General features: G+C 47.0%; 2 protein-coding genes across 2 annotated transcripts; one reads left to right on the top strand and one right to left on the bottom strand.

The window, feature by feature from the left end:
* Nucleotides 1-2,024: 2,024 nt before the first annotated feature.
* On the top strand, nucleotides 2,025-2,747 carry LOC121594778 (neuropeptide SIFamide). Its single transcript, XM_041918420.1, has 2 exons — nucleotides 2,025-2,281; nucleotides 2,357-2,747. Exons 1-2 carry the CDS (start codon nucleotides 2,143-2,145, stop codon nucleotides 2,443-2,445), a joined length of 228 nt encoding a protein of 75 aa, XP_041774354.1. The 5' UTR covers nucleotides 2,025-2,142; the 3' UTR covers nucleotides 2,446-2,747.
* A 407-nt stretch (nucleotides 2,748-3,154) lies between these two features.
* Nucleotides 3,155-8,756, bottom strand: LOC121594773 (steroidogenic acute regulatory protein-like). The gene is given in 13 exon segments (XM_041918416.1): nucleotides 3,155-3,621; nucleotides 3,695-3,730; nucleotides 3,733-3,818; nucleotides 3,891-4,555; nucleotides 4,624-4,881; nucleotides 5,694-5,848; nucleotides 5,920-6,052; nucleotides 6,122-6,175; nucleotides 6,287-6,445; nucleotides 6,529-6,686; nucleotides 6,759-6,983; nucleotides 7,656-8,228; nucleotides 8,383-8,756. Coding segments are annotated over 11 exon segments (2,283 nt in total). The 5' UTR covers nucleotides 6,925-6,983; nucleotides 7,656-8,228; nucleotides 8,383-8,756; the 3' UTR covers nucleotides 3,155-3,208.
* Between the last annotated feature and the right edge of the window lie 5,438 nt (nucleotides 8,757-14,194).

Genomic DNA, 14,194 nt, shown 5'->3' with positions numbered 1-14,194 from the left:
AAAAAACTTCAAACCAGAACCAACACCCCCAAAAACCATACCTTCATTGCACCATTCATGATTGCGCGGGTATGATGAAAGCGATTGAAAACGACACGAAATTCAAACACGCTACATCGCCCGACGCGACTGATGCAATTGCCGGTCTTTTGTGTGAAGCTATTAGTGCCGTTTGTTCTTGTTTAATTTCAGGGTTTCAAGGCTCACAGAGATCCCCAAATGATTTTTCCCCTTTCTAAATATATTTTATAAAATATAGCTGCATATTTTGTGTTATTAAATGATGAAATCCGTTCAACATAGTGTAATATTGTGAAATCATCAATGTGTGAATAAAAAATGATGCTTTATGCTGGATTTAAAACTTACCCAAAGTAATGCTTGTATCTGCAGAATAGCCTTATCACCGATCGCACACCACCACCTCTTCCTTCTACCACAAACAGGGGCCGGAATGGCAACAACAAAAAAAACCACCCCGGCGTTTCCGTGTTTAATAGCCTCAAATTACCAACCAGGTAGCGCCACACTACGCAACTGTGGAGCCTCTTTCTTCTCCGGGAGCAAATTGTCCACACTTAACGACCAATACACTCGACTGTCGTGGTACAACTGACCCAGCCGCTCTCCCATGGATCTGCCGCCAGCGGCCTAACGGTACGGAACCCCGTTGCCCCATACAGTAGCAGAGTAGTTCCGCCCATGTTCCCTTGAAGTTGGTGCACCGCAGCAACCCAGGGCATACCACACCAACCAGAAGCTGTTGCATGCAGCGCTAATGATAATTCCATACATTTTGATATGTTGCGACGACCTTCTGGATTGCGATGGGAATGGGTGCTTGGGAGGGGATGGTTTTTTATGTGGTTCGTTTATGCGATCCCATTCAGAAGGGATGAATAATGGTTACAAACCTACTCACACCCCCTCATTCTCATACTCTCTCCCCCCACTTCTTTCCTCTGGCTGGATGATGGTTTGAGTGATAGGGAACACACGGAATGAGGATCTGAACCACCGGCCCATGCTGACTTGTGGCGTGCTATCGGTGGCTAGCCATCAAAAATGGAATAGAGAGAACGAATAATCCACACACACAAACACACACCAAAACTTGTGGTGTCACAATCGTAAATATTGATTGATTCATTGTGTCAGGTGGTTCCTTCCTGTAGGGGCTTTACGTCCCCCCTCCCCATCTAAAGGACATCATTTGTCTTTCTATTTTTATACTTTCACATTTTCCGGTAAAATCTACACAGCCCAAGAAGCGAAATAGAATAGGCTTAGTTAACGGTGTGGGTCAGCCCGGATGGGGTCGGGGCAGCCCCGCGAGCCACTACTCGGCGTCCACCATTATACTATCCTTTGCGTGACACGCGGATGTCCTAAATTATTAACTTCCCCATTGCTGCTGCTGCTGTTGATGTTACTGGCATGAAAATAATTACGAATGTCTTCACGATCGATTTTCGACTCCGATGGTAGGGCTCACGAGAAACATTTGGAACGTTTCGCAGCCTTTATGTCCCTCTCCACCGTTAGCTAGGGAAGAAGGCAGTGGTGGAAAAAATCGAACAACTTTGACCTTTAAAATGTGAAGCGTTTTTTTCCTTTCCGCGCTTTCTTACAGGATTACTTAACGCAGCCCATTAAAGCTTGTTGTTTGAAAGGACTTTTACATCTGTTTTCCAACACAACCGAGCTGCGAAAGGCACCGTAATAGGATACGTTGTTTAAAAACGTTGTCACTCACTCACTTAACGGCGCGCGCGACGAGCGCCCGCATATCCGTACGCAACGGGTTGCAAATCCCCTTCGCAGGGACATGATGTTCATGTTGGTGTAATTAATTGAATAAATTCTAACCCCTAATTGCATTCGCGCCGCGTACGCGTACGTAAGCCCCGGGGCGTTTGATGGGTTGCGAATTGTTTTGGGATTTTACATTAACACCGGCACATGCTGAGCTGGCTGGCTCGCTGGCCGGCAAGACAAATTTCGTATAAAAGATGTTCCGACACCGAACAATGGCATCAGTCATCTGTCAGCTTTCCAATCCGGCAACACAGCATCTTACCAGCCACAGTGCAGCTTCGTCTATTCAACTCCAGTAAACCAACCAGCAACCAAAAGTATAAAATGGCTTCGTTCAAAGTGCTCGGTAGCTTGATTGTCGTCCTGCTGGTCGTTCTCGCCCTGAGCGGTCACGCCGAGGCCGGCTACCGGAAACCACCCTTCAACGGTAGCATCTTCGGCAAGCGCAACGGTAACTCTGTCGGTAAGTGTACACAACAGTCGCTTCGATCAATTACTTTCTAACAAGTGCATCCCTTTCCAATCGAAATGTGTACAGACTACGAGGGAAATGCCAAGGTCCTGTCCACCATGTGCGAGATTGCGGCCGAAGCCTGCCAGAGCTGGTTTACGCAAGAGCAGAAGTAAAGCAAAGCAAAGCTCCCACCTTCGCCAGACAGACCGGACAGAGACGACCGCCCGCTCAACGATTTGATGTGCTTCTACGACTACTTGCAACATAAGCTACAGCGAATTTTGGATTTGAACACACGTGGTTTGCGTATGAGGACCAAAAACAAGTTTGAAAACACCCCTAAAAAAATGATCAAAAACAGTTTGTGCCACGTGTGCAGAGCAGGGCTGCGAGAAGGCCTTGGTTTCATGTAAACGTTCTATTCCGGAATAAAATGTTTTGTGCTACCTAATCCGTAAAACGTGCTTCAGTAAAACTGAGAATTAAGCCATTTTGTTTTAATTACGCGCTCAAATATAAATCTTTTATTCCATATCACAATAAAATATAACAGCAAAATACCAATCAGAAATGACGTCTGCGGCGGAGATAGGGCTGATTCCCCCTGCCTTCGGCAACAGAATAGCGTATCAAAAAAGGTGTCCTTTCACGCTGTTTTTCGGGTCGGTATGTTTGGGCGTTTAACTAAATGCAGACTTTTGCCTTACATAGGAGGAAGATTAATTGATTCGCTTCACTGTTAGAAAATGGTTAGGATTTTCTTACGATTGTTGTGTTCGTTTAATGCAGCGGCGCTCAGTCCGTTTGCGAGTGGATTAAAGTGGAACGGAAAATGTACGCTACATGCGGTACAGTAACTAATGCTGATCTGTTTTTTTTTTCCATGGGCAGTGCTGTATTCGTCATTTCCTTTTCTTTTTTAATTGACTAAAAATCTCATTCTCCCGCACGGTTGCACGGATGCGACAGCACACAATACACAGGATGACAGCATTCTTTACTGCTACATACTGCTGCTTGGTAGCGAAAATAAAATATGGACAGCACCTTTCCTAGCACCATTCCAATGAGGAGCCGCACAGGCTGTGGGAGCGAAACGGGAACGAACATAGATGGATAAAACGTCATAAAAGCTAGCCTAAATTCGAATGACTTTTGAAGTGATGCGGGGTGAAGTGGCGATGCGTTTCGATGCGCACCGAACAGGATCGACTCCTTCCCTAGGCTCGCTTTCTCTGCACGCTCTATGCGGTGGACTCGGGGCCACCAGGCACTTTTCCTTGCTTGCGCAGTTCGGCGACGTACTTGCGAAGGTAGGTCATGTAGTCTTGCATTAGCGTTGTGTAGGCCTGAGGGGGGAGGGAAATGGAGACAATTAGACCGCCTTTTCGTCTTTCTTTCGTATCATCCGGTCCTACTTACAGTGTCTAGCACGTAGCGGGGAATGTAGCCCTTCAGATCCAAGCAGAGGAGCCACTCGAAGATGCAGTGATCCTTTTGATTTTCAAGCTCCCGCATCGCCCAACATGACACCTTGTTTTCTCCTCTGCAAAATAAACACAAAGTGATTGGAAATAGTGAAATAAATCCTGCTCCTTGCACAGCGCATCCACCTTACCGAATGTATTTGGTGTTTTGTGGCGCACCGGGATAGTCGATACTGATCGCTGCGCTCACGTAAACGTTGCTACACTTCGCCGTCGATTCTGCTTCCTCGCGCGCCGCGTTCCGTTTCTTTTTCGCACTCCCTTCCACCGGCTTCACCGATGCGGCCTTTCCCTCCTGATCGTCCGTGAGTGCGTCGGAAAATACGTCCTCATTCTCGTCCGAGACGGCACCGCCGCCGCCCGCGCCGGCCGCAAAGTCCTGGGCGCCCAAGCTTTTGCTGAGCGTCTTAAATGCAGTCTTATCTTTCTGTTCACTGCCATCGGCAGCACCGGCCGCCGGTCCGTCCGTTTTGAGCTCGCCGTGCGATTGGCTCATCTGCGGTACGGATTTCGACGCTGGGATGCGCCCCGAAACGTCCCCCTTGCCGATGCTACCGACGGACGATTCTTCCCCACTCTCGTCGCTCTGCCCTCCGACCGACCCGTTGCCCTCGCACTCTTCCGTCACGGGGGAAAGATTGATCAGCGGGTTCGGCAGGATGTCGACGCCCTCGATAACGCGCCCATCGCGGCACAGATGCCAGCAGCGCAGGTTCACGAAATCGCGACACTTGACCACACCGCCACCACCGCCGATTGTGGCCTGGTAGGAAATGTCCGTGTGACTATCGATTTTCTGAGAAAACAAAAAAAAAGAAATAAAATTAAAAGGTATCTATTTGACCAGGCGGTTAAGGCACTTACCCGAATAATCTTCGATTCCAGCAGCGTTGGGTTCCACTTCGGCACGTCCTCAATCTTGTAGAACAGTTCCTGGAGCAGCTTCCGGGCGGGGTAGTGAATCTTCGCGGTCAGCTTGTAAATCTTGCCAATCTTTTCCTGCTGGCAGCTTTGTATGGTGTCCCCCTTGGCGGTTACCTTTTCGATCTTCCAGCCGTCGGATTCGAGCAACATGTACGCCTTCCGCACACACTCCGTGCCCATCTTCTTGAACTCGTCGTCCTGCATAGCGTGTAAGATAGACAAAAGCACACAAACAAAAAACAATCACTTCACTGTACACGTAAAAGAGCGGGGAACGTTCTCAACATCTCCTGCGACATCCGAACAGCCCAAACCCTCCGATCGAACTGATCTCCATCAATCTACATCGTACAGCCGCCGGGTCGGATTTTATATACCCATATGGAGGGGGGAACAAACTAAATTTGAATAAAATATGCCGATCCCGATTTCTAGAACTTCTCCCATCGCTCGATCCCACTCGACCGGGCGAACTGTCGATCTCTGCTGAATCTGAATTGTCGATTGCGCTCGTTGACCTGGAGTCCAAAATCTTTTCAATGTCAACGGTGACGCCACGCTCGGGATTGCGTAAAACCGCTGCTTTACATTGCATTTCAATAACATATGTTACCTCCACCAGCGTATGCAGGGTACCGAGAAAGTTACACACGACCGCATTTTCGACCACGATCGAAGCCGACCGGTCCACAACATCACACCCGTTGGCGTGTTGCTTTCGCCTTTGGAAAAGATTGGCCAGGAAATGTTTCATCTTTTTTTTAGCGATGCGAACCTATTCGTACGGGCTTACTTTACGAACTGAACGGTTGATCCAGACGGGAAGTACTGCTTTGAGATTCCCCGAGCCAAGCGTACAATCTTGCCTTGAGAAGCGATTAAACGATGAATGGGAATCTTTCGCTCTTGTTCTGCACATGATGCTAATTGAATCATGGTAATTAAACCATACCAATACATCGTTTGATCTTTGCCCGCATGGCTCCACCATTCCTTCCCAATCGTCGTACCTGTTCGTCTTCATCGTCGTCGTCGTCGCTGTTGTGAATGGAGTCGAACGGTGAGTAGAAGTTGCCTATGCTTTCCGTCCTGCCCGCCTGCATTGCGCTTAGGAATGGATCCAGCAGCGGGGTGCGTGCGTCCATCGAGCCGGGATTGGTGATTGCTGTAATGTTTTAATAATGCATTAAACATTTTTACCCTTCAAAAACCCATCGAGCAAAATTGTATACCCACCAACGAAATAGTTTCGCGCATATCGCTCCTGCGGTATCACGCGACAGTCTAAAAACCATGCTTCGCCCCACGCTAGCACAAACGAAACCACTATCAAAAGCACCTCGAACACCGGCTGTGGTGTAGCAGTCCACTGGAATGGAATAAATGGTAAAAATGTGACATTTTTGGCCTTCACAGACATTTAAAACGCTCTACTTACATCGTAAAGAAATACTTTGCTAATAAGAAATGCACAGGAACTAGTTGTAGATAACTGGAAGGAAATTATTTGCAAAAATAAATAAAAAAACGGACGTTAATGTTAATATTTTGCTAATGATCGCAACGGCCGGCATTGGGCGCGATAATCGCAATCCACACTTACCGCTATCACTAGCCAGTGGCTGATGCTCAGCAGCCCATAAAACAGTATGAGAAAAATAAACCTAATGAGTGCAGCAATGACGACATCAAACAGCGATGTGTAGACCGTATAGTGCAGGACCTGAGTTTGCAGTGCATGGATCACGTTGTCGCCGGTAATCTAGAGCGGTAAAGCAAAGCATTTCACTAGCGACAACGTTTCACAGTTCATCGTGAAGCTCACGGCTCGCAAAGCAAACGCACCACCACGCAGATGATCCACAGCAGCGAGATGAACACGACATCGAAGGTGACGAACAGGCAGAAGAACCTGCGGACGACCGACATGCGACCCTGCTCCATGTACCCGGCAATGAAGTCTTCGCTCAGCAGATTCACCGTGTGCGATTGCGATCGTGTCACTGTGGTGAAAGAAGCGAAAGAATTACAACACATTAAGCGATGTACTGGCAAGTGTTTTTTTGCCTACTCACTGGCGAGCGCATTCATCGGCGGCCCACTGCCGTACCCCCGGGGTCCGTGCATCATAAAAGGGTGATGGACGACCGGCGTGTGTGCTGACTGCTGCAGCTGCTGCTGCTGTTGCTGGATGGTGTAGAACGAGTGTACGGCCGTTCGAATCTCATCCTCCTCTGCCATTATACTGCGGGAAGCATGTGGGAATGCTTCGCAACGGCTACTGCCACATTAAGGGTGAGCTGCAAGGGATGAACACGATTATTAGCGTTTGATAGTAAATTTGCGTTGTTAAGTTAATTGTACAGAACATGAGTAATGATGTTGAAAAATAGTTCTTTTGCCGAATTCGACCAAACTACCAACGGAACCTTATATTACAAAATGAGATAATAAACGACAACAATGTGGAGATTGAATGGACAGTGCGACAAAACTCAAAACAAATGTTCAATGTTGCGGCAATGCGACAACATTATCAACGATTTTTAGCATAAACGAGCAACCCTCCCGTGCTGATAATACCTTTGTTTACAAGCCGTACAAGACCAGACACACTTCCTATTGCCTGCTGCTTTGCGCCTTGTTGACCGCACCCATACAACCAACCCAGCCTAAGAGCTAGCAAGTGTTTCAATTGCGCTTCGAAGGTGATAAGGTGCTGGGATATTTACAAATGGGAACCAATAAACGCACACACACACACATACTACAGTCTAACACACATGCAAACCGCCGCATTTACACACAGAAACACACCGACAAAGAGGGAACAAAACGGAACAAACAAAAAGGCCAAGAACAACAAACGACACGACGCATCCGATGACTCATGGAATGCATGTAACGGCGGGGTGCATTATCACACAGTGGTGGTGGTGGTGGTTATGATGGTGTACGCTTTATCCATTTACCATTGCAAAAAACACAGTGGGAAGAAGATGCTGCTGCACACGCGGGTGTGTACCAATTTTCCGCTAAATCTTCCGCAGCGACCTAATCGCGTCCACTCATCCGCAGCGAGATGATTTCCGGGTGCTCGCGCAGCTTGTTTCGTTGGCACACTCTTTGTGCACGGGGGCACCGAGATAAGATACGGCACAAGTGACCTTAGCCGGGCGCGTCTCGTCGATGTTGTCCCGCGAGTACGACGAACCTTGGCGGTTTGGGATGGAAAACAGCTGATGTCTGATGTTTGAACGACGGGTTCTTCGCTGGAAGGGTGATTTTGCCACCGCCGCTGCCTCGCCCGGCCGCCCAAGATTAGACAAAGAGAACGCGGGAAGCGAAGCTAAACAGGATGAAAAGCAGCAGCAGCAGAAAGGACAGAAGGCACTTGAACACTTGCGTGCAGATGACTTTCATTTTTTGTTGTGTCGAGGGAAAATTCGCGTTTCGCGCGCGCCTTTCGCTTGGGATGACGTTGGTATTCGGTAGCGGTTGCTAAATTTCTCTCGCTCGTGTCGATTCCGTTCGACTCAGGCAGGCTAAGCATTGGTGGGTGGTGGACGGAGTGAGGAATGTAAGGAGAGGAAAGGTCAATTAGTAACGATGCCGTTGATTGTTATTTGCACTCAAACACGCGCACGCACACTCACACTTACGCGGGTCGTGGTTTATGTTCAAATCAATTGCACCAACCCGTATTGTTTCGCTCACCCGCAGCCAAACTCAAACGCATCAGATTTTGTGTAGTTTTGCGTATTTCGATGATGTTGTGGTTTTGCTCCGTAGCCACCGTGCACGTCTCAGCCCCCCACCCCTTGTGGGACACTGCACGTCTCGCTCGATTGTACCGTAGGAGAAGGAAGTGCACGGCAGTGTGTTCGCTTGTACAGCGCAAACACTGGTGCTGGTGGGTGTTTAGGTGTAAAACTTCCCGTTCCTATTGCTTATCACGATCACTTTCTATTGTGCAATTGGCAAGAACGCAGTTTTTAGTTGAGGAAAAACACACACGCAAATTGCACAGGGGAATAATTGTAAACAAATCACGATTCTGCTGGCTGCTGTCAAATTTGACAACGGCGGCTTGAGAGCCAGTGTGGCCAGAGTCTTGTTGGCGGTTTTCGGTAGGAGCGTCAAAAAGTTATCGGTAGTTTTTGGAATGCAATTTTATCGTATCTGCTGCCAGTTATATCGATTAATATTTCGAATATGTTAATTAATTGGTAAGTTAAACATACCAATAACGATAAAAAACATACGTTTGAGATTGTTCCCACTACTCGTGTATAATCACATTGACAGAATTTTGGTTTTGTTCAGCCGTATGGCAAATTCGCATGTCTTATATTATCTGTCAGTAAATAAATGAAAGAATAAATTAAAAATCGGTTGTATTAGCATGGTTATTTGTGAATCGGTAGGCATATCAAAAATCGGTAGGAATATAGAAAAATTGGCATTTCTGGTCACTCTGTTTGAGGCAATATGTGTTGGTGTAGATTTTTCACTAGGTTTCGAGCTCGAGCAGTTTAAAATAGATGTTTCGAGTAGATGGTTATTTTCTCTTTCTAATTTTAAGCTTGCTCATGTGGGTCTTAGTAAATTTATGAAAAATTATTGGTGGATGCGTTTTATTGCTGTTTCAGTATTTTTTTAAAGTTTGGTGATTGCTCTAGAAAATTAAAATAGTGGTAGAATCTGTTTTCACTCATAAGAGCATCAAGTTATAAGCTGGTCGTACGGTAGGTATTTCCATAAAATTCCACATTTTCCAAAACATAGTAATTATATCCTTTGAAGCACTTTCGTTTAACGCAATAAACACAATAATAATTCACTTTTTCAAACTTTTAAAATTTAAACAAAATTAACAATACAACACAACCCAACCTGCAAAAGGCGGGTTTCGCCGCGATTTTCGACCAAGCGAAAATAAAAATTAAGCCATTTGTATGGGGCGAACACACACACACACAAATTATGGTGGCTGATTATGGAGGGGAAGATTATGGTTCTAACTTCTGTTTCGCTCTCGCTCACAGACGATGGTGTCCCGTCCCATTCTCACCATGTTATAGGCGCAAAGCTGTGGTTGTTGCTGCTCTTTCTCGCACGTGAGGGAGTTTTCTTTCTCCTTGTTATTCCCATGAGTGGCATTGGCTGCGAACGATCATCATCATCCTGATCCGTTAGTTAGTTAAAGGTAAATTGTTAGAAGCCATTGCTGAGGCACACCCAATGCTGCACAAATTCGTGCACGTTTATGTGCCACACTGTACGGACAACGTTTTATGACTAGCACAACACCACAATTTAGCAACACAGCCCGGCCTTTGGTCCTGAATTTAAAAAAAAACCTAAAGCACATGTATGATGTAGAATGTGTGTAGATTTGGAACATTTTATACGGACGAGCAACAATTAAATGCCGCATATTGTATACCCTTTAAACTAAACGGCGGAATGCATTTTAAACGACATTCTGCTGCTCTATTCGACATGTACACAGGCTCATTGAACGCATGCTGTGATTAAATCGTTTCCTACGAGGCCAGATGAGTGCGATTCTCATCCGGACCATTCCTCAGGTATGATGAACTGACTATCCAATAATGTGGTTTTAGTAAGGTAAAGAAGCCGTTACAGCCCGGTCCACAGTATTGGTCGTTACGTCAAAGAAGAAGAACATTTGTACGGGAGGATGTGGCTTGAATTGCTGCGCTAAGCCTCGGCTCGTAAGGGATGCAAGATCACCTGTACAACAAAGAGATTAGGATGGATGGCAGGGAGCTGTGGGGTCTTATCGACCATGGGCTTCAATTGATCACGTGGCTCCACGGAGCGCTGGTATGTGGTCAGGGAGTGCAGTATGTAGTTCGACAGCCACCATCGCGTCCCGTGGGAGCAACGCGTTCGAGTCGGCCCAAATGATCCGGATCGTTTACGGATGGTTCCCACACGGTAGGTCGACCCGCACCCAGTGGCGGATTTACAGGAATAGAGGCCTTAAGCGGTCACACGAATGTGTCGAGCAAGAAGTTATATGAGGAATGCTAAACCAGAGAAGGTTTGCGAAGTAATTTTACTTTTGAGCGGGGCCCCAAACGGCCACTTTATTTGCGTACTGGCAGTGGCAGATCTAACGGTAGGCGGACTAGGCGGTCGCCTGGGCCCCGCCGGTTTAGAGGCCCCGTAGATCGTCAGACGAGATCGGTTCTTATCCGGACCATTCCCCGGATATAGAGAACTGACTATCCGATAGCGTGATTTTAGTATATTTTAGAAGTCGTTTCAGCCCTGTCTACAGAATTGCTCGTTACGTCAAAGAAGAAGAAGAAAATTTGTACGGGAGGCTATGAGCTTGCAGTGCGTCACGCGGCCTCGGCACGTGGGGGATGGCGAATCACCTGTACAACAAAGAGTGCAGGGAGATGGTAGCGAGCTGTGGGGTCTTATCGGCCACGAGCTGCAATCGACCAAATGGTTCCATGAAGCGCTAGTATGTGGTCAGTGAGAGCACTAGGTAGTTCGGCAGGTGCCAATCCGACTCGTGGGTGCAACGAGTTCGAGCCGACACAAATGAACTGGATCGTTTACGGATGGTTCCGACAGATAAGGATTACGCTGGATCCTTTCCTCGGGGCCCCACGCGGGCGCTTAGTTTGGTTTGGCCTCTGGTTAATCCGCCTCTGCCCGCTCCTCACTATTGTTTGCCTTAAGGCTTGCGGCAAATACAGTTTACATTTGTTATTCTAAACTATGTTAGCATTATTGAACAGCAATGCGAAAGAAAAGGAATGGGAAGGAAAGAAGGAGAAAGGGAGTAAATAAATGGGGAACTAACCAGAGCGGAAGAGAGCGGAGGAGCAGGAAGGGTGATAGTCGAAGAGGTGAGATGAGAAGATGAAAGCGGGGATTGCGTGTAGTAGCGTTCACTGTTCCGAAGCGACGATGGGCTCTAAACAATGGGGGACGAGAGCGAAGCGAACTGGAGGGAGCATACAGGAACGGGGAGGACATACAGGAAGGGATCAACATGCATTTTTTGAAAATCGATGTTCTTTCTTATGTATTGTCTACATTGTCCACATCAATCTTATGAGCTGCGCATCGTAAAAAGCTTCTTTATCTTTTTCTTATTTGTCACAGTAACCATTGCTTCGACTGTAGGACTGACTATCCTGCTAAAGCCAAGCTCACTTTACTAGTGGGTACAGGCAGGCCTGGACTGACATCGGTTGATGTGCCAAAGAAGAAGAAGAAGAACCATTGCTTTTCTGCCTGCCTCAGCCACTTCTTCTTCTTATTCTTCGGCGCAACGACCTACGCGGTCATGCCGGATAGTTAACCGTTGCTACGATAGACGGTCCATATGAGCCTTGAACCCATGGCGAGCATGTTGCTAAGTCGTGTGAGTTGACGTGACATGTTACTAATTGGTTTACCCCTAGCGAGATAGGCAGTCCTGGGCCACTAGGATCAAACGGGGCTTGAACGCAGGACGGTCATGTTGTTGTGTTGTAGCACGACAAGGAGGGGCAGCCGAATCCAGCCAAGCCATCCATAGAATGCGGGGACGCGTGGAGCAGCTTGGCGCGTGAAAGGACCGGCAGCAACACCGGCATTTGAGGCTCCCGGGGGCCGGTCGCCACAGCTAATCTTCGAGCGCAGCCGCAGCGCTATCGACTATGCATGCAGCATACACGCCACTTACGCATCCTGCGTCAATCGCCAGGGCTAGAACACTACTTTCTATGCCATCCTTCAGGCAGCGACATGGCCGCCCAGCACCATCCGCAACGATGATACGTCTCCAAAAAAGGCGAGAGAAGGAGCAAGCCAGGCAACGCGAGTGATGCATGCGTTAGCCAAGCCGGTGCGGGTCGCTCCTCGCTTACAGCATCGAGCGAGAGGCGGGGGAGACGTTCATTTTTCTCTTCCGAACAGTAGACCCCGGTAATTAGAATTAAAAGAGTACACCATGGGTAAATCCTAACCTTCAATCCGGTGGGAGGGAGAGAGGAAGGGAGGGAGGGGTGGGAGAAGATTGGAGGGTTTATACATTATTAAAGAAAAAAATGATGGAAAGACAATATGTGTTCAATGATATCCCTCATTTTAATATTTGACCTTCCGTTGACTGTAACTAAGCATTGGTTGGCTTAACATGAGCGGACTAGTGCATTGAATGATCTTTTGTTTTAATTGTTTTTTTTTTTGCACAAGCGGAACTAACTGCACTAACAAATAACATAAAACCAGTACGAAGCATGCATTCAATCGATCCGGCAAATAGCTCGAACGGTAAATCGATTCCATCCACACGACAACTTGCGCGTTGATCAAATCCAGATTCGAACGACGGCGCTCTAGCCAACGCGCAATACATCAGTAGCCAAAAAAAAAACGGGAAGGAAAAAAACAATAACCCCAAGTCAAGCGCGCTCACACAAGGTCAAGCATTCGCCAATAACTGCTGGGAAAACGAAGGAGGTGGGGAAGGACGTCACTGAAATCGCGTATGATCTGGTAGAACGGATAAAGAAGACAGCATATAAGCGATATCACTCCCACCACCATCATATGAACAGCTGGTGTGATCGCAACTACCGCCCAGGAAGGAGTAAGGGGGAGGGCAAGATTGTTTTTTTCTAGCCCCATAAAATTTATTTTTTGTGGCTGCTATTCGATACAACAACCCTGGGCAATCCGCTACAATTTTTGCCATAAAACCCGTCAAAAAAATTCGCTTGGTCGAATAACCTCTTAAACCGGACGTCGTGTGGACGTCGTGTGGACGTCCACCCGACTTCCACACGACGTCCGAAATCTTCAATTTTGCGGCTAGGGAATCCGAGGTGCTGACAAATTGCATACTTTTAGGCGTATTATTCTCTTGACGCTGGAGAGCAACAGCGAATTTGAAAACAAAATAGCTGTTAAACAAACAATAATTATTAAAAAAAAACTATTTAGTCTTATTGTTTGCTCAAATAACGTCCACCCGACTTCCACACGACGTCCGAAATCTTCAATTTTGCGGCTAGGGAATCCGAGGTGCTGACAAATTGCATACTTTTAGGCGTATTATTCTCTTGACGGTGGAGAGCAACAGCGAATTTGAAAACAAAATAGCTGTTAAACAAACAATAATTATTAAAAAAAAACTATTTAGTCTTATTGTTTGCTCAAATACACACTTATTTGATTGTTTATTGTCTAGAAACTATAAAATCAAAAGTCCTAATGTAATGGGCAAGAATCATTCCTGTAATGATCAATAAACAACCACTTGTAATCGCCCCGCTTCCCGTTTAATGGTGTGTAAATGTGGGAACGTGCATCTTTGCTTCAGCCCGCAGGACATTTCTCCATCCAGCGTCTGCCAGCCACAATCGGTCGAGCCACAATCACAGCCCGTGCCTTCAAACCCATCCCAGTCACAAGACCCCCAAATTTTACGTATGTTGCGAGTGTGTGTGTGATTAAACGCAACAGGCTGCAA

This window comes from Anopheles merus, chromosome 2L, assembly GCF_017562075.2.
Source record: "Anopheles merus strain MAF chromosome 2L, AmerM5.1, whole genome shotgun sequence".
NCBI classification, from domain to species: domain Eukaryota; kingdom Metazoa; phylum Arthropoda; class Insecta; order Diptera; family Culicidae; genus Anopheles; species Anopheles merus.
Note: the sequence above shows the minus strand (reverse complement) of the source record. Positions and strands in the feature narration are given on the sequence as shown.